The 26,224-nt window shown below is 40.8% G+C and overlaps 2 protein-coding genes across 2 annotated transcripts; both read right to left on the bottom strand.

The window, feature by feature from the left end:
* Positions 1-360: 360 nt before the first annotated feature.
* Positions 361-17,664, bottom strand: LOC117248980 (alpha-tectorin-like). The gene is made up of 19 exons (XM_033614254.2): positions 17,556-17,664; positions 16,075-16,140; positions 15,412-15,509; positions 12,837-13,064; positions 12,597-12,680; positions 12,208-12,313; positions 11,928-12,057; positions 10,294-10,537; positions 8,229-8,385; positions 6,119-6,206; positions 5,928-5,990; positions 5,518-5,720; positions 4,618-4,752; positions 2,959-3,146; positions 2,323-2,477; positions 1,950-2,195; positions 1,696-1,858; positions 1,420-1,513; positions 361-862 (listed from the first exon to the last, which is right to left on the bottom strand). The coding sequence occupies exons 2-18, from the start codon at positions 16,118-16,120 to the stop codon at positions 1,421-1,423; spliced, it is 2,427 nt and encodes an 808-aa protein (XP_033470145.1). The 5' UTR covers positions 16,121-16,140; positions 17,556-17,664; the 3' UTR covers positions 361-862; position 1,420.
* A 4,924-nt stretch (positions 17,665-22,588) lies between these two features.
* LOC144466830 (trace amine-associated receptor 13c-like) lies at positions 22,589-23,799 on the bottom strand. The gene is made up of 2 exons (XM_078174239.1): positions 23,624-23,799; positions 22,589-23,405 (listed from the first exon to the last, which is right to left on the bottom strand). The coding sequence occupies exons 1-2, from the start codon at positions 23,797-23,799 to the stop codon at positions 22,589-22,591; spliced, it is 993 nt and encodes a 330-aa protein (XP_078030365.1).
* Between the last annotated feature and the right edge of the window lie 2,425 nt (positions 23,800-26,224).

Below are 26,224 nucleotides of genomic sequence, written 5' to 3'. Positions count from 1 at the left end.
AAATGCCCAGAATAATTGTTAATAAAAAGTCCTGAAAAAAAAATCCTGTTTTTTTTTTAACCATATGAAGTTGCTCATCACCCACTGAGTCCACCGTATTGTTCTACAATAGCTCAGGAGGGACAAACCAAAAACTAGCTCAGGCAGATGGTATCATTTGTGTTTTCACGTTGTCTTCCATACTGTTACATCCTTAACACAAAGGAGAAGTTCTGTAACCGCACCTCTAGATACCACTGAATACTTCTCACTGGACATTTAAACTGATCATAAATAAAAATAAGGAGGCACCAGGAAAACTCAGGCCTGTGACAGTGTTACTATTAGGTATACCTTAAAATAAACACTACAAAGCTCATGTTACATTACCACACATCTATGATGTTTATTGATCATAATAAAGGCAGATACAGTAAAGCATACATGTTCTTTTCTTTTTAAAGCTACAGATAGAAGCAGGTTATAATGTCAAACAATCCCAACATTGTTTGATTGCAGTTTTGTCCAAACTTGGTCAGAAGAATGCCACACATTCCACTGAAACATATTCCACATAAGATTTCCCTAAATATCACAGTATCCACGTTTATGGGATCAAGTAATCCCAGGTGCTTACTTCCAGACACTCTGCCGCCGATCAACTCAGTAAGTCTCCAGAGCTGTAGAAATCACTTTCACCGTCTCAGAGAAAGAAATCCCAGAAACCCAAAACAAGACCAAACAAATTTACAGATAGAACTGATTGGTTATTAGGATTATATGTGCTGGTATACATTCACAGCAATAATAACTGATCCCAGACTCAAGAAATGATTCACTATGGGTATTTGACTTCTTGGTGAGTCTGAATCTTCATGGAAACCTAAGGAAGATAAAATCCAAGTTATTGCTAGTTCTTAATCGATAACACAGATGTGTCTTTACCAAAGCAGCAGTGAAATTAAAGAAAGGAACTGCTGATATCATTAGCTGTTAGCTATTTTGGAGATATTTGTACTTTAATCTTTGGGAATTTGTTGTTATCTGTAACAGGGTGGGTGTTTTGTCAAGATCTGGAGGTTGAAGTTTATATTTGTTTGAATAGTTTCCTTGTTGCTGATGTTAATTTCTCCCACATTTCGGATCCTATTCCTGCTGGATCAACTTTTATTGGTGATTTTCCATGATAAAAAGTTTCTCTATTCTCTGTTACAGTCATTCCCCGAGCTGAATAACAATTGCAGAACTGCAGTGATTTGGAAGACCAGGAAATGCTGACCAATTAGAGCAGACTGCGCTTTTTTGCAAGGGATGCTTAAAGAGGCAAGAAACCTTAAATACAAGTACTAACCCTGAAAGTGGGCATAATAGATCGTCTTTAAAGTGAGCTCAGAAGTTGTTGAAGTAGGAAGAGTGAATCAGCTAGAGAGTTGCACTTACCCTAAAAAGTCCAGGCCATGGTGATAAAGGCAGGATTTTCATCCTCATATTTTGGCATGGCAGATCTACGCCTTCTCCTGGAGTGGCTGCATGTCTGTGCAGTTTAAAGACAGAGAGATTCAGTTTTAGGATCGGGTCGGCACAGGTTTTTGAGGCCCAACAGTGAGAAGCAAAACAACTGATGCCATTTATTACAAATATCTGTCTTTTTGTGCCAGTATTTCTAAATTTCACTATTTACATGTTTACTATTTATGTGAATATATTCATGCATACTGGGACACAAGCATCCCCATCCCGGACACACAGCTCCAATCTGCAGTGCAAGTAGACGCCATCATTCTTGCCAGAGAACTCAAACGCATTGAAAGAAAAGGAGTTGGACGTCCCCAGTCCATTGCCCTCGATCTTCACTGTGTCATCAGCAGGGTTAGGGCAGCTGCTCAAAAACAGGAAAGCAGACATGACACAGACTTGCAGACAACAATAAAGACAGGTTTAATTACCATGAGTATCTCTGTGTGTCTCACCCTGAGATTATGAGGTCGTATCTCAGGCTTCCACTTGGCGAAGGCTGATCGGTTGCCCAGCAGGAGTCAGTCACCAGAACAACCATTTGTTCATCCAGCCCATCTGACTCAAGGTCCACCCAGATTTTCTCATCCAGTTGGATGTCAGTGCTCGACTGGATAGCATTCATACGGTCAGCGCTGGTGTAGGCCTTCATGGTCAGATTGTAAGTCCATTCTCCAGAGGTAATCTGCTGGATCACTGAGCTGGAAAGCAGAGATACAGAGATGCTTCAGACTGCAAACAATAACCAAGTTTAGCTTGGTCAACTTGCTCTTGGTGACAGAAAGGTGACAACCATGAAACTACATGATGTACGTAACCACCACACACCTGTGTTTGAGTTTGATGGCCACGGTCTTGATATCCGGCTGAGTGTAATAACAGGAGAAGTCAATATGCACTGGGCTGTGACGGTTGATTGAGCCAAACGTGGAGATGTTTCGTGTCATGATGCTGTTCTTGTAGATAATTTGACTGTTATTTGCCTACATGGTCACATGGAGAAAGACATTGTCACTGCAATTTCAAATCAACCAAACAGTTCAACCTGTTCCCGCACCCAGGTTGTCAAATACCAAAAATTTGTCAGGACCTTTGGCGTGTGATATTGATGCAACATTACAAAACAAACACATTTATTTTAACCCAAATCTTTTCTTGAAACCTTATCAAGCAGATTTGTTCTTTGAAACCAGGTGTTGCAATGTGTGCGTCACATAGATACGTTAAAGGGTGCCCTGTGTGTTGCTATCAGTGCGTTGGTATTTGATGACCTGGGGATGAGTCCGAGTACATTAACAAATATGAAGGTTTTAGGCTGCAGCAGTTACTGTACTGTACAGTGACGCTTTTAGTAAGTACAACAATAGTACTTTCATATCTTTAACTACACTCATGCAACCACATAATGACTACAAACACTAAGTTTCTACTATAAAAAGGGATTTAGTATCTAAGGATACCCACCATGACCACTGTACCACAAGTGTTGCTGCTGTCGAAGCTGAACGTGACCATGTGGGTCATGTTGTCCATTTCCCCTTTGCAGTCCTGGTCATTGAGGTGTAAGACAGAGTAGTCGATGCTTTTGTCCTCCAAGAGACAATTAGCGAGAGACACTGAAGCAGATTTATGCCTGCAGACCGTTGGCTCACCTGACCATCAGTTTAAAAAACAATATGATATTCATTTAGCTTTTGTCCACAAAAGCAAACATCAGGAACATGTACACATAAATTCAACACTGATTTTTTTTCCCTGCAGTCTTTTTTCAGTTTTGTAAAGGACCCTTTGAGAGTTTTGTGGATTTTTAAATTGTATCACTTTAACACCTATTCTTAATGCTACTGCATGTGATTTTATGGATGAAATAATTTTTAATTGATAGCTCACTGTTATAAGTATTCTGTGCCCAAAAAAATTGCCTAAACATGTCAAATGAACACCTGTCTGCTAGCTATAAGGCCAAAACACACTGGTGGCAAATGCAAGAAATGCCAGGCGCACACTCTAAGACTCAATGCAAAAATATTTTCTTTTATTCAAGTACCAACGTTTCGACTAGACCGTCTTCATCAGGGTCATCAAAAACCCTGATGAAGATGGTCTGGAGGAAAGGTTGGTACTTGAATAAAAGAAAATATTTTTGCATCGAGTCTTAGAGTGTGCGCCTGACATCTTTTTTCAAATTTGTATTTTTCTCGTCAATGGTCAGCACCTCTCCAACCCTGGTGTGCACTCCCCCTTTCTCTTCGAATGCAAGAAATGTGCCACTATTTCAATGTACAACCCCACACCGGCGGCTAGATGCCCGTCGATGCTCCTAGATATGCTGCCCCGCGGCACTTCACATTACTGTCCTATTTCCAGCCTCACTGCCCCAGGAATTAAATGCATTATCCCCTCACTGCTATCTGCTTGTACAGACCAGCTCCCACCATAGCAGGTTTTTTTTTTTAAAATCTCAGCTCCTACAGCAGCTCAACTCCTCTCCTCACCCCTGATGTATAATGAGAACTCTTTAGCTGTTGCTGTGTGCTGTGTCTGACGATGAATCGATGAGGAGAGGCTCATTGTTGAGGTTGAGAAATCTCCCAAGCTAAATGACTCACAATACTGTCATTATAAAGACAATGGCCAAACAGATGCTTTCCTGTGGAGTCACAGCTCTGGAGATCGGCTCTTTAGGTGAGGCATCAACTTTAATTATGGGCTGAGTTTAAGCTAATGCAGAGATCTGTCAGTTAATGTAGTAATAACTTTGTGTGGTTATCTGTTGACCAGCTGCAGTGTGACACATCCAGTGTGTGCTCGCAGCGGCACTTGACGCATGTCACATGATGCGTTGTGGCGTGTTTTCACCTTCAGTCTGTAAAATTAAGAAAATTAAAGCCACATTTTATAAAGTTTAACATTTCTTACTAAGTGTTATGGGAGATGACAGCAACAACCAAAAGCTACTTGATTTTTTAAAAAGGAAAAGGTTGTCCCATCCTCTGGGTCCAATCCTCGATATATGGTCTGTGAATGTTTCACATTTAGTCAATGAATCTGAAACAGCTGGCCCTCTGAGAAATCCTTCCAGCTGCTAATGAAATAGCAGTTGACACAATTGTAATGGCTCACCAAAAGTGCCTGCCGACTTGTAGTTGGAGGCAAAAAGGGCCCGACAGATGCAGCGGGGTTCCCCACGATATCTCTCACTACAGAACTCATGAGCACTGCAGAACCTGTCCTGGCAGACGGCCTGATGCACAGCAGCTGCAAACACACATCAGGAAAGCTACAGATGAGAAAACAATGGCCCTCAGTTTGAAGATGAATTCAATTCTGAAATGGGATGGTACCAAACAAAGAAATCTGCCAATTTATAAAGTGGACATAGGCAAGGTTTGTGTTTTAACTCATCATGAGGTAAATATTAATTGGACAATGTCATGGCTGTAGAATAATGACACCATTGACAGTTGGATTGGTTCCCTATAAACCTCACTTTTATCATTCTGTCTGCCACCTGGAATAATCTCTCAGGAATGTGAAAGCTCTATTTCCAGCACAAAATAAGTGCTTCAACCATTTTGCAAGAAAACAGGAAGAGATAGCGCTTCTGTTTTCTCTGGTAGCTACTGATAGCTATTCCTAGATACCAAAAACTATCAGTGTAGGTTATTTGCAGTTACTATCCCCAGTAGCAAAAACCGAAGTAACTGTGGAAAGCAAATGCATACTGTGTTGTTGGTACTGGCAAGGCTCTGAGGAAAGCACCAACAATAACAATACCACTTGGAAACCCTAGCTGGGGTAAAGCTGTCTGTTTCCACTTTTAGCATAATGACTTGACAATACAATTCTGCTGTCAAACGCTATTCAAACTAAAGATAAATTAAAAGAGCAACAGAACTTCAGAAGACGAAGATGTGGCTTAAAATAAAGTTGTCATATAATAAATTAATTTATTTATTCACAAGGTACTGTCAGGCCTATTAGGTCATGTGAACAACCACAGATACTGAAAGACAGTCTTACGGCATTTGGTCTTTGTCCTCCAGCTCTCCACCGTGACATTGCTGTGGTGGCTGCAGGCCCAGGCATAGGCCTCCAGGAACTGACACTTGAGCCCATCCACTGCAGGGTATTTGCACAAAGTGCGTGTGCAGGCAGTAATGAAGGGCTGTGGGTCGATGTGTTTATTGCAAGCAGTGAAGGGAGCCTGCTTCAGGTGATTGCACCTGTTCAAGTACGAAATGTAAAAGTCCAGTCATCAAGGACAGTGAGACATGTACCATAGTAAACAAAGTAAAGGGGGTTTTGGGTGTTTTAAGTTTCAAATTCATCCCTATTTAAAAGAGACCACAACATGTTAAATGTGGTGAAGTGTGCCCTACAGGTTAATGATGCCTGTTTATTAATCAAAATAGAGTTTAATCTGTGTTTACCATTTAGTTGTGGTGTTGCAGTTGATTGAACTGTCAGCAGGGTCATTGTACTGTGTCTCACAGCTGTGGGGCAACAAACATTAAAAGATCAAAGACTGGTCAACAACTAATACTTTATCTGCAGTGTATTCCAAAGCTATTTGCTCAAATGAGAAGAAGCTGTCATCAAGTTATTGTCTTTGAGGTCTTACCCAGCAGCCGAGTGTTCGGTAACTCTGCCTTCAATCAAAGATGCACTGGAATTGCCACATAAGCCATGCATGGGTGATGCACTTGGTCCTGGTCGTTTTCAGGAGAGAACATATGACAGATGAATAAACTTTTAAAGTGGACACTCACAGGAGCACACTAAAGGACAGCCGGTAGTCAGTGGTTTTAAAAGCTTGCTTTTGCTAAGAATATAATTAGTTTCAGTATTGCTATTCTTGGTCCATTATGGTCCTTGGTCCATTAACATGATACATCCTGGAGGAATTATATATCTCATCTGGCCTGAGAACGCCTCAGGATCCCCCAGAAGGAGCAGGACAGTGTTGCCGGGGAGAGGGGTGTCTGGAATAGTTTGCTGCGTTGGATAAGCGGTTGAAAATGGATGCTTGGGTGGATGATTTCACCCTGCATAACAGTGCTGCGCTACCCCATGATTGAATTTGCCACATCTCATGCAAATGGTAAGTTAGCAAATCAACATGAATAAAACCTGCTATTACATTAGAATGATATGACATAACATGACTAATCCTAACGTAAATGAAACTTTCATAAATGTTCTTGTTTGTGAACATGATTTCTGCCTGAGTCACATCAGATCAGCAGGGAATGACCCCACGTTACTTGTTTGATTGAGAAATGGCAGATTTTACTAACTGTGGTTTTAACACTTGTACAGAAAGTACTGACCATGGTTGAGATTTTTCTTTTGTCTCTGTCTTTTGTTTAAATCGTCACAAAATGTTTGAAACCATCTGTACGTAAGGTTTGACGTGCTACTGTTTGATTAATTGACATTATTTTGATTAGAATTGTTTTGGATCTGTGGCATGGTGGTTCAATGGTTAGCACTGACAGCTCACACCAAGAGGGTTCCTGGTTGGAGCTCAGGGTGGGGGGTTCAAACCTGGGGGTGGGGGAGCCCTTCTGTGTGGAGCTGACCTGTTCTCCCTGTGTCAGCGTGGGTTTCCTCCAGGTGCTCCAGCTTCCTCCCACAGTCCAAAGACATGCAGGTTAATTGGTGACTCTAAATTCTTCGTAGGTGTGAATGTGAGTGTGAATGGTTGTCTGATAGTCTGGTGACCTGTTCAGGGTGAACCCCGCCTCTCGCCCATTGTCAACTGGGATAGGCTCCACCCCCCTGTGACCCCCAACAGGATAAGTGGTTATGGAAAATGAATGAATGTTTTGAATCTAACTCAGACTTAAGAAGTGTTCTGCTGTTTGGCAAACACTTGTCATGTTCTGATCTAATAGTTTAAACCATAACTACTTGTATGGTTTCTACAGTTTTCTCTGAGGAGCAACAATTGGTGTTTTAACTCAAAAGAAATTTGACATTTATCATGATAGTTATTGATATCAACTAATATGAAAATGTTTTATCATGTCAACATTTTCAGCCATCTCACTCAGCCCTCACTTCACCTGCATGCTATCGCCACATTGTCTCCAACACTGTGAAATGAAAAGAAAATGCAGGAAGAGGGCAGAGATTCTACAGGGAAACAAACCACCACTCAAGACTAATGGGTCATGAGTGATGACTGAGAGGGATTACTTCTGAATGAGTCTTCACATTATCTTCTTAGGAAAACCCTGCATAGTATGCCTCTAAAGTTGGGGTGTACATTTGTCATGGAATCGAAAGATCATGTACATTCATGATTTATCCACACAACTGGTTTTAATAATATTGGCTGATTAGACTTTGCCTCAGGCCTGTGTGGATATGTAAAGACTGCTTGACTGACATCTCTCTAATTCTCCTGTTTGCTTCGTTGAACCTGTTAGAGCTGGACAGACTGGATACCTATATAATTACCAGCACAGCTTTGCCCCCCTGCAACCTGAGTAGAGGTCAAATCAGCCGGAATAACAGAAAACACCTGTGTGGGTGTGCACAGCCTTTAATGTGCCTTCTGTCTCATCTGCAAAGAGAAAGCTCCCAGGAAAACTACACCAACCAACAGTGCTCTACTAAGCAAATATATAATAGTAATATCCGTGTGAGGAAGTAAACGGATATGACATGAACCCACAATTTTATCACAGCCCCTCGACCTCCTTTAGCTTTGAGTTCATGTGTACCTGTCATGTGGATTAGTGCGGTGTAACCATCAAAGAGAACAGACACCATATGGTTGGAGGCTGATATCTTAGCAGTCACCCCTGACCGGACCCTGGAGAGCTCCACACCGTGGACCACCTGAGCTGTGGCGTTGAGCGTCAGCACTTTGTCATTCAGCTTCATAACAACAGAGGAGTGAAGTGACAGAGGAGATATTTACTCACACATCACAAATACACAGTGACACTGGGTCTGTTTACATGCACACTAATATTCCACTATTTTTCCGAATGGGACAACATTCTGAATTCAACACATTCTCACTCCGACCTCATCACATATCGGTGATTGTACGTGCACTTTCCACGTCCACATATGACATCCATTATACCCTGGATGTGTTGGACGTTCTGGGACGCCGTGTCAACTTCAGCCTGTTACATGCATTGTCTGTTTTCAGAATACACTTCTGTTTTCACAGGAAATGTACAGTTTGCATACAGTCTCTTTCAAAAAAAGGCACTACGTGGGTACAACACCATAAATTGACATAAACCACTCGCATGTGGTTGAGTTTAGGAAGAGAGAACAGGGTTTGACTCTACAATCTTACAGGAAGTGAACACCTGCCTCTTCGGTGAAAGTCAGTGGTTGTTGGACCCATCTACCACACCTCCTGCCCGCCTTACTCCGACTTCTGCAGTTCTAATTGTCGTTGTTGTCCCACCGCATTTCCCCCTGCGCTGTTACACAAAAATGACAACTGGCCGCATATCATACCATTGTGAAAGGATGGCTTTTTTCGTTGTTGTCTGATGAAGTCACTGACCAAGCGCTGGATTTTGACAACTTCTGAAGTTGCTGAATTGGATATGGATCATGTAAGCAGCATATTCCATTTGGGTTTTCAGAATTAAGCCTTTTTCCAAATGTAGCATTTTCCAATTAAGACGTGGGATATGCTGATATTATTCAGGTTTTAATAGCATTATTTTGGCACGTAAACATTCAGTAAGTTAAAGTTTAAAGTTAAAGTCCCACTGATTGTCACACACCTGAGTGTGTGAAATTTGTTCTCCACATCTGACCCATCCCCTGAGGGAGCGGTGAGCAGCAGCGGTGCCGCGGTCGGGAATCATGTGGTGATGTAACCCCCCAGTTCCAACCCCTGATGCTGAGTGCCAAGCAGGGAGGCAATGGGTCCCATTTTCATAGTCTTTGGTATGACCCGGCCAGGGATCGACCCCACGACCTCCCAGTCTCAGGGCAGACACTCTACCGCTAGGCCACTGAGCTGCTGTGCTATGCGTCTCACTTGGGGTTTTACTGCAACAGTCTGCAACACACAGTCTCATGCCTGTTTATGGTCAGCTCTGTGTGTTGTACGCAAACTGACTAGCCAACAGTTAGCAAGAGTGGGGTACAGATGCATGTCCAAAAGAAAAGCCCATATTTCTGGTCAGAGGAAGACACACAACTATTTTTGAACCTTAAGAAAGACTTGGTGACTCGGTTTATGCTGCTGTGGAGTCTGTGTGTGATGGGCTGCAGGTGAGCTGATTGACTGTGTGATTGTGCAGGTAAATCCAGGGAGCTGAGTGGTTCTGGTCTCCAAGTTTGTGATATAAAAGGCCGGTTTCCCCCAGCTGCTGTGGGCTCCCCTCTCACCACCTCCAGCCTGACTGCCAGCACAAATGCTTCTGTATAAAATGTAGTCCATTTGATAATTGTTAATGGCCCAGGCTTGGTAAGGATGGGTAGCATTTTTGTTCAACACCTTTTCTCCTGTTATCAATGTGGACCCTCTTGTAAGTCTGAAGTAACATTTGAATTGAACTGAATCTGCCTTTTTATTTTGTCTCACTAAAAGTAAGACATTGCTGTATGCAGCCTGCATTACAGGCCACACTAGAGTGCGGTCATTTGTTATCCAAGCCTGCCTGTCTGTCTGTGCCTGTGTGTTTCTGTGGGTACAAAAAGTGCAGTCTGACCACCTTCACCAGCCACTGCCTGGACTGTACTAAATGTCAGCTACTGATGATCTAAAACACATTACTCAGGCAAATGTAATAATAGGTAACTTACCCGAATTCTGCCGCCTTGTTCCAGGAAAATCTTAACCCCTGCCCCGTCCAGCTGCAGTATGACATGATCCAAAAAGCTAACATCTCTACGGCGTCTTTCCTGAAAAACCCCTAGCACCCGGAAGCCTGGGATCGATGAGCACTCCATCAGAGTGTACCCGCATCGGTCCGGGACAGAGTGAACTCTGCCGATGAAATCGATGACAGTGGAGGCGGTCACAGTGCACATGGTGTTCAACATGCAACTGAAGGGGGCAGCGAGAGACACATACAAACAGAAAATAACACCATCAGTGTTTGGTAAAGACTGGAAGCAATATGCAGCCCAGTCACCAGAAAAAATGTTGGTATTTCCTCAAACCCCAGATAAGCTACACTTGCCATTGTCATTATGTGAGATATGTTGAAACTTTACATTTCAACAATGCTGTGGTTAATGTGTGGTTAGCTTGAAGCACAAAACCCAGCTGGTTATGGTTAGGAAACAATCATGTTTTGGATTAAAATACCAATATTTGGGGGGAACAATCCCCGCTAGACATGCATGATGTCTGGTTAAAAAACTACCATTTGTCATGGCGCTGTCCTGCTGGTAACACAGCAACAACTCGCTAAAAAACAACCTGTGTTTTTGGTTTGTTGGTCTTGAACAGTGGTCTGCAGCTTGGCAGGCATCTTGCCTAGGTGTCATATCATCCACCAGCGCCTCAACCTCCCAGTGAAATCATCAGCCCACTATAGAAGAGTTGAAGTGTAACTCATTTGTGGTTTACAGAAACATACAATGCCAACATTTTCTTCTGGCGACTGGGCTGTGACATGTGGAATGGAAAATGTATAGCGGAACTAAATCCATTTCAGTGGCACAATTTGTTTATCAAAACAGCATTTCAGTGAAGAGGTCAAGGTCAAAGGTCACAACACCTAACAGGAAAGCTGTTATGTCATTTTTCCAACAATTTTTCTTTGTATTTGTGCCGTCAAACTGATTAAGACCGAAAGACCAGTATCCACAAGCTTAGCTGATTACCGTAATGTGGTTGAATATTGTTGGCAATCATAATCAGCTGAAGTTGGAGAAATTGAGCATGTTAGTTCAACTGATGGATCAGCTGATTGATGGAAGAGAGTCAGCTGATCACATGATTCCTTTCTATGCAAGCCATTTGCTGCTGCTCCCCTTGCCTTAGACTTTCCACATAGGCGCATGGAAGGGCAGGGAGCCGTGCCCTCTCTGCCTCAGGCTTCTTCGTATGCATATGGAAGGCCCCAGAACAGAGCCATACTACGAAATATAATACTGAAAATGGAAATAAAGTTTTTGTTAACTGAAGTGGTCCCGACTGAGCTGACGTTTTTGGTGTGTCATTTTTGGGGGAAATTTCATTTGTACCATTTCCTCAGAGTGAGAGAGATAGAAAGAGAGAGAGAGAGAGAGAGAGAGAGAGAGAGAGAGAGAGAGAGAGAGAGAGAGAGAGAGAGAGAGAGAGAGAGAGAAATCTTTATTGTCATTGTACAGTCATACTTGTGTAGCACAGCACAACAAAATTGGGATACTGCCCACTTTGGTGCAAAAGAAGGCGTATAAAAAACAAGATTAAAAAAAGAGTAGAAAAATATATACAAAATATTTACCTCCCATCGCCCTTGCAACGCTCCATGGGACCACAGTCACTAACAGCAGTAGCGACTCCACTCACATCACAGGTTACAGTAGAGCAGATGTTTGGGTTCCATACTGTCGTGTTTGTCTTATAAGCAGCACCTAGGAGTTAAGAAAAGTTATGTCGGTAGCTTAAATAGTCAGACATAGTTCACGGGTATATAAACTGTAGGCCAATTAAACAAAATAAAATGTCCCAAATTTGCTTTTGAGTCATACAGCTCCACTTTAGGACCTCCTGGATTTACTAACCTGAGAGTCTGCACCCACTCACGTCTGTGATGACACCTATATTTGCGTCAGCTGTCTGGAATGTCTGTTTAGAAACCGAGAGGCCACTGACCTGTGAATCGGTCTCCTAAAAAGTAAAAAAAAACAAAAACAAAAAAAAAGTCATTGTCTGTTACATCAGCTAAATGTAGACAAAATAAACAGTCCCACTGATAGAAAAAAAGCCCATACACAGATTAAAACACATAGAGGAGGCTCATCAAATGCAAAAAGAATACATTTCTCCTTTGTATAGACAATGGCACAAAATGATGGGTCATTGTTTTTTGTCTGTTTTTATCGGGGCACTAGAGCAAGCTAGTCTAGGGTTCCAAATGTGCAAGGTCCAGCACTTTAAACATTATACTTACAACAGTAGCATTTGGGTATCCAGAATAAGTCCTGATTGCCAGAATCGCTTGCGTCCCAAAGTTGCCAAGTTCAACTTGTTCAATCTGTCAACAGGAAATGGACACAAAGACACAGAGACAACTAACAAATTTTTAGAAGAGGCCGTAATTTAAAATGGACCTTTCTTATACATCATTTCATGAAAACTACAATGACTGATCATAACACTGGTCAAAACCATAGAACTGAAACCAACTCACTTCAGATTGTTGACTGTCCTTTAAAGGAATTATGTTGACACATTTCCCAGCATTCTTAAGGTTTGGCAGAAGGTCATGAACCCCAGATCCTGTGGGTATTTCTTTAGTAAGTACTGCCAGGTCACCTCTATCAGCGGTTCCTCCAGACATCAGAATACAGTCGTTTTTGATTCCAGGTTTGTATAAGCCATTGAAGCAAACTGCAAATCTGTCAGCACTGAAGGCCACCTGTAACAAAATCACAGAAGAGACACAACCAATGAAAAGGCTTTTTTTTCTTATTCACGCAGCTGAACATTTTTGTTTGAAATATTTTTTAAAATCTTTATTTGCAGAAGCAGTGTGTAGGATTCATAGGATTTTGTGATGTCTAGCTGAAACTTCATGTACAGTACAGAGCATGAGCTCACATGTTAAATTGCTATAGTGTTCATTGCACGGGGTTGTGACTGGGAGTTCTCTGCAGAGGTCTCCTCCTCTCCAAAACAAACAGACCAGGAGCTGTATTCACAAACATTATGAGCATACTCTGAGAGAGCTCCTTACTCTGCCTATTTTTACCATTTTTCAAACATCTTTGTGTTTGTGTCTGTGTGATAATTTTGTTTCTGGCGTTGTATGTGTGTATCTCTGATAAGATCGACCAGCATTTCATTTACACACTGTCATTCAGTGTTTGGAGAATATTTCTCTGACCACTTTGTGTTTTCACCATTTTCTGCTCTGATTAATAACTCACCTTTAAAAGCCCTCCATCCGATTCCTCACAATTTTTCACCTTAGGTGCTCTCTGAAGGGCTGAGAAGCTTTGTAATTAACTTTTATCTTTACCAGATCTAGCCTTAACCTTAAGTTAAATTCTTCTAAATTCTTAGAAAACATCATAATTCTAAGAATTTTGTCACTAGGAGCAACTCTTTGTAGGAGGAACTTATATGAACACGGCCCCAGGTGATTTAAACACGTTTAAAAAAACCTCAAAGGCAGTTTCACATTTAAATGTTTTTTCTTACATTGCTTGTTGCAGAGGAGCTGCTATGTTCCCCAAGGTGAAAATGCGAATTGCCCTTTCTAGAGCCAATATTTGGTTTGTCCATTCTAGGCTACTGTAGAAACAAGGCAGAGCAACGTGGGGACCTCTGTATACGAGGACCTGCTCCCTATGTAAATATAAACAGCTCATTCTAAGGTAACGAAAAGACAGCGATTCTTATCATCAGGGAAATATACAGCAGAGAAAACAAAATTAATATAATGGCAGAAATGGATGGATATAATATATCACCCTGAATTCAACATACTGGACCTTTAATGACTCCAAATGTTTGATATCACCAGTCTGATTTTGGAGCCACATCTCTATTACTATGTATGTAACATGAAAGAGTTGAAGCTCTTTAAGGACACATCAGCTTCACAGGTGGGACATTTAACATGTATGAGGAAACCCAGATTTGGCTTTGAATAAAACAAAAAAAATAAAATGTCTTAATCACCTAAATTGTCCTGAAGGAGAGCAGTCTGGCCTCCTGTCAGCCAATTACTATGCGGAAAAAAAAATCTCAGTTTTGAAGTAAGTGAAGTATTTTTACTTCACAAAAAACTTGTGTCTTTACACTATTTTATATTGTGTAACAAAAGTATGTAGCAGGTCCTCATTGTTTGGTACCTGCTGTCAAATCCCTTTTTTTCACTTCATTTTTGGCTTGATGTCACAGCTCCCCAGAGTTGAGAGTAATTCAGGCCACCTGTTGTGCAGGTGTGGGCACTGACTGCTGATTAAGAATGGAGAGCAGCTTGGTGCATTTCCATACTGGGCCAATCAGGGTGTGACCACGCCCTCTCTGAGGGCTGAAGAGAGCTGAGAACAGGTACATTGTGACTCTTCCTCGATTGAATGCAGACCTCATGTTAGCAAACAGAAACTCTGGTCTCCAGGCCTGTTTGAGAATTCAACGCTGTCTTTTGCTGTTTGAGGGGATTTTGTGCATCTTAAAACTTCAGTGGAGGGAATATTAAAGAACCCCTTAACACTGGGTCACCTGCATCTGGGCTCCTCTTGGTGTTTTTGTGCAAGAATTTTTCTTGCGAAACAATCACTTGATGCCTGCTGGCTTTATAAAATGATTTTATTCATTGTTTTACCTCACTGAGATCCAACATAACCACTACTGTATATATAATTTATTCATTATCAAAGAGGCACTTGCTTAATATCATTGTTGCAGAGGCATCTCCATGGCAAACACTTGAGACTTGTTTCTAAAAGTAAATATTTTTTATTATATAGTTAGGAGCTGCCTCTCACACTTCTTCCCGACCTGTTGAAATCTAAAGAATGAAAACTGCCATAAGTTTAGATTGTTGTCTCACATCTTCTTCAGATGTGACGGTTTTCAGCTGCTCTCACTCTACGCCGCTGCATTTACAAGTTACCCACATCTTGGTCATATATTGTGCCACATCGTGAGTCACCGGTGAGGTGTAAATGGCACCATGTTCTGGTTTATTGAATCTTGTTTTTTATGCATTGGAAAAGGCCAAACGCAGACTTCAGTGCATTTATATTACTCACATAGACTTTATCATATTGCTGTCCATAGTAGGTGATGGGACAGGAGGCGATGTTTATCTCCCCAGACCTAGTAAATGCCTGGTTTGTTGCTGCAGCACCTGAAGATATGAAGACACATTAAACACAAGGTAACATTTTGTGGAGGTTTATCTCATATGGATTAAATTACAAAAAAAAGTAATTCAAAAGGTTCCAATCAAGGACCAATTAAGAAGTGATCTCTTTGGGGTGACTGGTAGCTCAGTCCTTAGTGGGCATCCAATATACAAAGACATTGTCCTTGCTGTAGTGGCTGTGGATTTGATTCCAGCCTGCAGCCCTTTGCTGTGTGACCCCCTCTCTTCCCCTTCACGTTTAAATCTGTCCTGTCTTGTAAAAGACAAAAAGCCCCCCGAAATAAAACGGCAAAAAGCTAAATTTGTAGCTGAAGTCAGCAGCTTCTTAGCTTATGTTAGCTCAGCTTAGCTTTCAAACTGGAATGAGGGGGAAACTGTTAGCTCTGTTCAAATGTATCAGAATCTACCTTTGACAAATTGACATTTTATGGGGGTAATGCACTACACTATTGTTTGTGAGGCAGAATAACTTTGGAGACCGTTCTGGTTACAAAATGGATGCAGTGTGAAGAAAGTCGGCTATGACTCAGCTGTGAAGCCTTCTTACCCGCCAGCAGGCTGAGTCCGGCCAGGTGGAGCATGAAGCCGAACATATTGGTCTGCTGACACGAACCTGAAACACAGTAGACATAATTAAGACTTTCTATACATGCATATAATAAATGTCTGAATACTCTCATGCAAAACACGTTAATTGAAATATTTAAATCACGTTCTTCTTTTCTTTATTTCCGTCTTCAAAATAAAGTCCTTGAAAGGGGAAGTTGTTTCAAGAACACGCTGATGGATGAATGGTAAAATGTACTCTGTTAAATCCTTATTGTGTGACTGAATAAATACTTTCATACTTAGGCAAAACTTTGTCTCTAAACAGTTCAAAATAAAGCTGCTTAATGACCATGAATGATTCCTGTCATGAACTAACTTTAATGCTGAAAGATAACATATTTCACTCTCAGCCAAAGCATTTGACCAACAGATCAACTGACTTTACTATTCCTATAAGCCCACAGTGACACCCCCAAAGCCAACCTGAAAAAAATGCTGGCTCCCCCAACAGGCCCCCCTTGTGAAAATAATTAGAATTAATTAAACTAGGACAGTAGTGGTATCTCATGAAACTAGACAACTTAAGGTGTTCATTGGTACCAACCATGTTGGCATAGCTCATCGGAAAGGGGGCTAAAAAGCAAAACTTTTGATGAGGGATGCCTGCTGCTTACGGTCCGGCACCTGGTCGCTACCTTTTTTATAAAGCCCCGCCCTCACCTGAGCGCTGTGGGGTACACGCCCATAAATGTCCCAAACACAGAAAAAGAAAAAAAAAATACAGGCAGAGGGCAGTCTCTGCTGATGAAACACCGCCACACATACATTTTTTTTTTTTTTTAAAGAAAATCCTGCATTGTATATCTTTATCTGGAACAGTATTGGCTTATATACATCAGATAATTAGTAATATTTATTATAAAATAAGAAAACAAAGAATATCAGTTTGCTATTCCTTAACTCTCATACTAATGTTGTTTCCAACTAGCTTTCACACTTTAGTTTCGTTACTACTACTACTATGTTTTGGTGTGCCACCCCAAGATTTTTAGTGCCCCATCTGGCTGCCCCTATGTAAAATATTCTGGAGGCAGCAAAATGTAGTCAGTTTTTCCAAACCTATATTCAGCAGATATTGGCCTTTTTGTCTGCTATTAGTAAGTGATGAACAGCCCCTTTTAAGATGCTGTGATTGCAACAATAAATGTAAATTCATCCAGACCTAATTTTATCTCCCGCACACATGTCTACATTAAGGTGTGTGTAAGAGCACTCTTTTTGCAGTAACAGTATCCAAATTTTTGGTCTCTCCGTGTGGCCAAAAATCAATTATTATCACAATTATTAATATGTTTTGTAGATTTTGTAAATTTTTTTCTTTTTTTTCTTGTCTATATTCAGCTCTCCTAAAACCTGTAGCAAGAATCAAACTGATTTAAAAATGTGAGATGTGAGCCAAAAGTCTCTAGGTTTTCTTACCTTCTGGAGGAACTGTAGAAGAGTAGGGACGTCAAGCAGCTTTCACTGGATGTGCTCAGACTGATGTGGCTGCCTCGTCTACCTGTGCAGAGGTCACAACAGACTCTTTGTCATTGTCCACAATTGTGTTTACTCACCAGCACAGTGAAGGAATTCTCACAGATTCTTCTTTTGTCTTTTGCAGAGTGGCTTCTGTCATGGAACATTCCAGTTTCCAAACACCATGTAATTACCCAAGAGATACTGATGCAGACTATGATAAGAACTTGACAGTGTCAGGTGTCAAATGTATTAAATGATTCATGACTGTCAGTGAAAGATCCATTCTGAGGGAGCACAGAAACATATGAGGCCAACTTATTTAGAACGATTTTGAGTCTGCTATTTATCAGCTATATTAATAAAATGTCTCCTATAACTTATTATGAAGAAATGCAGCTGAATGAGCCTTTTATATATTCATGAAAACCTTAAAATATCAATATAACACATGGCATAGACAATACAGTATTGACATATAAACATAAAAAGTAGTTATTAGTTACGGAATGGGTTCAGGGTCAGATAAGTTAAACATTTCTTTGATTCACAATAGAGCGTCTGAGTTATGTCCATATTTACTTTTCAAATCCACATTGCGTGATGTGCAACTGGTTGGACATGTGGTGTGTTAAAACTGCACACGACAAAAGAAAAACATCCTAAAGCTCAAATGTTCAGTTCAAACCAAAAGAGATCTAGTCTGGAATGTAACAGCACAAGAGAGAGCCTGACAGATCTATTATAAGTGCTGTCACTTTAGTTTTACCTCCAAGGAAGAATTCTGACAGATGCAAAAGCCCAGGTGTGGCTAGGTGAGGCCAGCCAGTCAGAAGCAACAAACAATAGTTGTGGTACTTTAGAGAGTTACATCATGTCACCAAAGTGTGTGCAGATATAAATTCCAGTCCAGATTCCAGAGTGGAAAACAACACACTGTTTGCATGGTTGTATTTAGCTCTGTTTGATTCACCTGGACTAAAGCCCAGTTCGGACCAAAGGTGCATGATGAGATGTGTTGAAACAAACAATTGTCAACACTCTGTTCTGCAACGTTCTTAAAAGCTGCAGGTTCACCCTAAGTCAACCAAGTCAGTTCAGACTTATTTTGTGGCTGAATATAATTTGTAGCTTCTTAAAATTTGAATGAGGATAGTGATAGTGAGATACTGGCTACAGTGATGAAACAAAACCAGCATCAGATGGACCTGCTGCTCTTGTAAGCAAGACAAGACTTCACTAGAATAAATACAGAGGGTTTATCACAAGATGCAAACCATTGGTTAGCCTTAAAAATGGAAGGCCAGATTAGAGTTTGTCAAAAACCATCTAAAAAGCCTGTACAGTTGTGGAACAGCATACTATGGACAGATAAAACAAAGATCAACTACCAGAATGATGGGAAGACAAGAGAAGGAAGAAGGGAAGGAACTGCTCATGATCCAAAGCACACCACCTCATCAGTGAAGCATGGTGGAGGTACTGTTATGTCATGGCCATGTATGGCTGCCAGTGGAACTGGTTCTCTTGTATTTATTGATGATGTGACTGCTGACAAGAGCAGCAGGATGAAAGCTGAAGTGTTTGGGGCACCATTATCTGCTCAGATTCAACTAAATGCTTCAAAACTCATTGGACGATGCTTCACAGTGCAGTTGGACAATGACCTGAAGCATATTGCAAAAGCAACCAAAGACATTTTTAAGGCAAAGAAGTGGAATGTTCTGCAACGGCCAAGTCATATCATCTGACCTGAATCCAACTGAGCATGCGTTTCTCTTGCTGAAGCCAAAACTGAGGGCAAAACACCCAAAACACAAGCAGGAAGTGCAGACGGCTGCAGTAAAGGGCTGGCAGAGCATCACCAGGGAAGAAACCCAGCATCTGATGATGCCTATGTGTCCAACACTTCAGGCAGTCATTGACTGTAAAGGATTTGCAACCAAGTATTAAAACTGACTGTTTAATTGATGATTATGTTAGTTTGTCCAAATACTTATGAGCCCTTAAAGTCGGGGGACTGTGTGAAGAAATGGTTGTAATTCCTACACGGTTCATACTACATTTTTGAAAAAAGCCTTAAATGAAAGCTGAGAGTCTGCACTTTAAGCAGGTATTCATTGTTTCATTTAAAACCCATTGTGGTGGTGTACAGAGCCAAAATGACAACAACTGTATCATTGTCCAAATAATTATGGACCTAACTGTATGTGGACGTGGAAAAGTCTATGTGACGAGGTCAGAGAATGTGTTGAAGGTTGGGGTGGTTGATAGATGGGTCACAAAAACCCAGACTTTCTCCCGGGATGATCCCCTGGAGATGTGTGTTTGGCACTATGTGAACACTGAGTCATTTTATAGATACGTCCTCACCATGTTTCTTTTCCTAAACCCAACCTCTGTAACTTTACATTGATTACCAGTGATGGGAATAACGGCGTTATAAATAAACGGCGTTACTAATGGCGCTACTTTTTTCATTAATGACTAATCAAAAAAGTTACTGTCTCCTAATGAATGATAAGTTATTCAAACACATGATACTATGTTGGACTGCAGGATGTTTCCACAGCTCCGCTCCCTCCACCCCTCTCCTTCTCCACATACACACAGGTGACGGTCAGCCAATGAGACTTTTCACATTGAAATTGTGCGATTAATGGAGGTTCTTTAACTATTTCGCTAACAAGTGGGCGAAATATGGAAAGAACACAATAAAGATATGCAGAAAGAGAGAGATTAAAAGATTCAACTTCAAGAGGGGGACAATTCAAAGGCTGTGTGCAGATTCAGATTCTGTGTGAAATATGTACTCATCATTCAGATCTTGTTCAGCATACCACCACTGTCAGTGAAAGTAAAATGGCTTGTTATATGCAACTTCTTTCATTCATTCATTTATTCTTTCTACGTTTTTGGTCGGCGAGTTGGTTTGGTAGAGTTACAGTTGACTTTCATCACATACAGTTCCATTAAGGGGGGGTGTCCAGGCAATTTGACATATTTGAGCATTTTATTTTTAAAAAAGTAATGCTATCGTAACTTTTCCAGGTAATTAGTTACTTTTATAGTGCAGTAACTCAGTTACTAACTCAGTTACTTTTTGGGGAAAGTAACGAGTAACTATAACTAATTACTTTTTTAAAGTAACGTCCCCAACACGGTTAATTACGTAACTGTACGTTAAGGACATAACGTCATTACTGGAGTGCATAGTCATCGGATATCATAAGAACCATGAGGATACATTGGCACGACACCTGGGTGAGACGCCTGCCAAGCTGCAGACTGTTTGAGACCAACATACAGCAAAACTGGTTGTGATCCAGCAAGTCATTGCTGTGTTTCCAGTGGCTGTTTAGGCACCAATGTGGGTGTTTTGAACTTCCAAACTGTGGACTGCTACCACATGGGCAAATTCAAGGTTCTGCTTCCAAAAGATGGTGAAGGAAGCAGAGCTGGTGACTATCTACAGAGTCCATTATGGTCAGACTGTACTGCAAAGAACTACATGGTCTCCATTCCCTGTGTGCACTCCCCTGGTGGGCTGAGTTACTGATCAGGTGTGTTCCGAGCACAAAGGCACTCCGAGTATTCTGCCTTTCTGTACTGTCATAATGAGTGTTGTTCTTGGGGTGAAACTTTGTCATTAGTCGACATGACACTGGAGAAGGTTTTACCCTCCACGCTGAGCAACAAGATAGATCTGAAATGCTACAGGTTTATCAAGTTTTACTCCTTGAGACTTTAGATACCCTCAGGTTGCCCCCACTGGTCTGCAACTGCTCCCTTGTGCCAGGTGACTGACAAGAAAGATGTTCCAGAGTGTTCAGAGGAGCTCCTTGCAGTGTAGACGTGTTCTGAAAACTACTGCTGTTGGACAATATATTGTCCAATTGTAAGAATTAAAATAAACAATATTATTGTCATTACGAAACCATTTTATGCCACTGATATAATGATACTTTAAGTATACACTTTCAAAGCACTTTGACCTCAAAAGAAAAAAAAAATTGAACAATAAATCTTGTCCAGATATCGCATGATAAGTCGATAAAGTAATTTTTGTGACAGGCCTTTTTTTGAGCACCATTTTTGCAATATAGTGATATATGGAACCTCTGATGATTCATTACAGCACTATTCCACAAACGTGCTGTACAGCACATTTCAAACTAAGGGTTATACAGCATCAAAGGAGGTTATTGTGACTACAAGCAAAAGAACCGGTCTGTGATACTGTTTAGCACCATTTGTCAAAGGTGTCATAAAGCACCTTTAAAGATGGGTGCCAGGTAGCTCCCAAACAAGTTGATTGGCTGCTAAAGAACTGATTTTGGCTACTATTTTGTACCAGTTTTACACCACTACATTATATTTTACGTTAGGCAATTTAATATATTTGGATACAGCTTTTAAATATTAAATAAGGAAGCTTAAAGCAAAGTTTTATATACAGAAGTTAATTTCAGGCTAACTTGCAACTCTTCACAATTTATTGCAATACATATGTGATGTTGAAGTATTCTCAACTGCCAACAAAAACAGAAACAAACTTATTATAAATGTGTGAAACAATTTCTGTAATAAAATGTTACTTGAATCATGTAAGCAAAAATGTTATTTAACCACATCATGATACAGAAATATGTATAAGCTATAGAGGTAATCAATATGAATTTTATAATTGCAGACTAACATATTTAAGTTGTGCAGTGCAATGCCAAATATATCGGCTATAGCTATAAGAGTACAACTGTTCCATAGGCAAGAGCTGCAGTGATCACTGTGTTGTGGTTGTCACTTGGACATTTCCACAGAAACAATGAAACAAACTTGAGGCCTGTCTTTCAGCAGCTTTTACAGCCTTGAAGTCTTGCGCCCTCGCTGACTTGACATGATGACAATAGACATGTTGCAGTGCAACTGAAGTCCACGAGAGCTCAATCTGCAAATCTAGTGGGTGGACACTTGGATTCAGCCACAGTCTCCCACTATAATATGTTGGCATCACAGGAGTCAGGCTGACATATTTTAAATGTTATAATGAGCTTAATAGATTTTAAAAACCAAGGGTAGCAAAAAGCATAGATCATTGGGTTGAGACTAGAATTTAAATAGAACAGCCAGGTTTCTATGGGCACAGAGGTCACGCCAAACAAGCTGTCCTGGCCTGCAAGAGAAGAAGAGAAATATGGGCAAAGGCATGTCAGAAACACAACTACAACCACACCGAGAGTCTTGGCTGCTTTCATCTCAGATTTCTTAGCAGTTATTTTCACTGAACGCTGAAGTGTGACTGCTGCAATATGAGACTGCATGGCACGAGCCTGAGACACAGCCACCACAAATACTCTCATATACAAAACTATAACGACAGTGACAGGACCAATAAAGGTTAAAATGAGGTCAGCAACTCCTGCAATGTAGTTAATGACAACCACACACTCTCCAGAGCAGGAATGATACCTGCCTGGTTGTTTTAAGTTATCCATCATTATCAGACTGTTGTGTAGAACAGAACCAATCCAACAAAGGCAAATACAGATTTTAACTCTTGTCACAGTGATTTTGATGGAGTAATGCAGAGGGTCACAAATGGCTACATAACGATCAACTGATATGAGCACCATGGTTCCTACTGAGGCAGCAGTAATAATATAAGATAGATACAGATGCAGGACACACATGATGTCACCGAAGAACCAGCAGCCGACTGTGAGGAAAATCTCAAAGAACATGAGAAGGCCCACAATGAAATCTGAGACAGCCAGAGAGAGGAGGAGGAAGTTGGTGGTGGTGTGGAGCTGCCTGGATTGAAAGAGGGGCATTGTGTATCATTATTAGTTGTTGTACAATGAATTGCAATTCCACTGTGATATATAGCAGATATAATCCACAAGTAAAATGTAACAGCATTAGAAAACATCATGAACACGTCACTGTTCTGACAATGTCTATTTTCTTTTCAATGCACAATTAATTCCTGTATGTCTGTCGTTTTAATAAATGAATTAGTATTTTGTTACTTGAAGTGTGAGATAGAGATGATGACCAGCAGGTTGAGAATCACAGTGAGCAGAGAGATGAAGGAAAGGAGACTGAATATAAGCACAGTCTCAGTGAGTGGACGCTTTGGCTTCCTGCAGGAGGAGTTGAGGAGTTGTGGAAAGCAGAGTTCACTTTCTTCCAGAGTCTCCATCATCACAGATTATGGATCAGACAAGAGGCTGCTGAGCTCTGACCAAACCTCTCTCACATACAGCTGATTTATCACTTTTCTCCACTCCATCTCATCGTCCCTTCTGCCCTACAACAGGCGTGGCCAGTTGTGTCCAGCCAGTTACAAACTGAGCACCAAACACAGTTGTACCACTTTGGAAAGTTACATCACACACACTCATGAACTCCAAATTCTAGTAAGATGTAACAATTGTGAACAGCTTTCATGGGCATTTAACTCCCTTGACTCAGAGAAACTGACATTCCTTGTTTTTCTTAATCCTTTTGAAATCAGGTTTCACATGCAAGGCAGGAGGGAAAGATCAATTAATCTTTGTATTTCACATATTTCAGAATGTATATTCAGAGAAAAGAGATTTAACCTAAACACTCACAATTGACTGAGTTCCGCTTGTTTTGGGTTGGGATACTTCTATGCACTATCCTTTCCTCAGAGAGGATTTCAGTCTGTCCTAAGACAGCTTAATCATCTCCTTTTGAAATGCTGATTCATCAACTACCACTGGGACTTTCAAACAGTGAAAGGGTCGAAGACAAATGTTATTTGCAGTCTTATCCACATGGATAAGCATGCATATATCAAATTTCCTTAAGTAAGATATATGTACATATGACGTAAAAAAAAAAAAAAAAAGCACATACATGAACACTCTTAGAATTAATGGTTCTCTATATAACTTTTAAGGGGTCTATACAGCAGTGGTTCCAAACTGGTCCAACCATGAGTCCAGATTTCTCCTTAGTTATTAGTTCAAGGTCAACACCATTTTATATATTCAGCATCATACTTGCATTTGGCCATGTCGTCAAGCTAGTTTTATGTCTCTGTCAAGTCATTGTCCATTAATCATTCAATGTACAGCAGGAAATGGCTCTTCAAAATAAAAGCTATATGCACCAGAAATTCACTGTACTTCAAATTACAGTGTGTATTTTACAAACTTTACACATTGGCGACTCACTTGCAGTTAATTTAGATTGGATCCGCAACCAACTTTTGGACCATGACCCACCAGTTAGGAACCACTGCTATATAGGTTTCTGCAGATATAAAAGGTTGGTACTCATTTAACATCCTCAAAAGGTTCTATATAGAACCGATTCAAGGGTTCATTAAAAAAATCCCTTGGGGTTCTTTTGTTGCCAAATAAAATGGTTCTATATAGAACCTTTTGAAGGTTTCATCAATATGCCAAACCTTTTATTGCTTTTTTGCCTTGGTTGGCCACATATTTTAATAATTCTGCAGAATTACCAGGATATGAAATTAATTCAATAATGCAATGCGCATACCAACCTAATGTAAATTGAAGAAAAAGAAAAGAGGGGTGGTTTCAGCGTAGATGTTGGGTTTCGAAGCATCCATATATTCCACAACCTCTGCATGTAGCCCCTCTCGCTGGGGTTACTTGAATAGTAGCATTCCAATAGGTCCATATTCTCTGTTCTAGTCCATCTAGTCCATCTATGTCTTGTTCCAGTAGCCCATTTCTCATAAGGTTGCCCTGGTTCCTCAATAACGGACACAGACCTTGCTGACCACGAGCGATGTCTGAACCAATGTGCACATACCTAGATCGGAAGTTGTTGAAATCCGCTGCCTGAGCAATGCCTTGCGGTGTCAGAATCCAACAAAAACCTGACTTTCACCCAGGAGAGATTCTAAAGCAAAACCCTGTTCTTTTTTCCGCAACCCAACCACGTGTTTATGTCGCTAAACCTAAAAACATGTTTTTATTGCCTAAACCCAACCATGTGTTTTTGTAGTTGAAGGGAAAAAAAACATCAAGTCACATTGTTGTACCAACTTAGTGCATTTATATTGAAAGAGACTCAGTACGTTTACATGGACAGTTTAATTCCACTTTCATTCGGAATGAAAGGCCATTCCGATTAAAAGTGGTAATGTAAACGGTCATTCCAATTGAAAATTTAATCTGATTAAAGGGGGTGGTTTATTCCGTTTGTCATTCCGAATGAAAGAATTTTGTGTGCATGTTTACAGTCATTCCTCTTTAAGTTCATTCCGGTCTTTCCGCTCATGCTCGTTTCCTTGCCCTTCTGGTGCCATGACGTATATAGCGTGCATAGCAACGGGCTGAGATAGAGCAGTCAGACTCATTGCACTCACCGGTTTCCATTCGCCACAGCACGGTCTTCTATCTCCCTTCTTCAACCTTCTACCTCCCTTCTCCTCCTCAACAGACGAAGCATTAGCAGAACAAGGTTGTTGTCGTACTGCTGCTTCAAGAATATCAGCAAAACAAGCCTGAAAAAGGCACTAAGAACGGCGGCGTCAAGCATCTTGTTATTCGGAGCGAGGACTACAGTGTTTTCTTCCGGTAAATTTAAACACGTAATATCCGCCCCGCCCCCTATCCAATCAG

This window comes from Epinephelus lanceolatus, chromosome 14, assembly GCF_041903045.1.
Source record: "Epinephelus lanceolatus isolate andai-2023 chromosome 14, ASM4190304v1, whole genome shotgun sequence".
Lineage (NCBI taxonomy): Eukaryota > Metazoa > Chordata > Actinopteri > Perciformes > Serranidae > Epinephelus > Epinephelus lanceolatus.
Note: the sequence above shows the minus strand (reverse complement) of the source record. Positions and strands in the feature narration are given on the sequence as shown.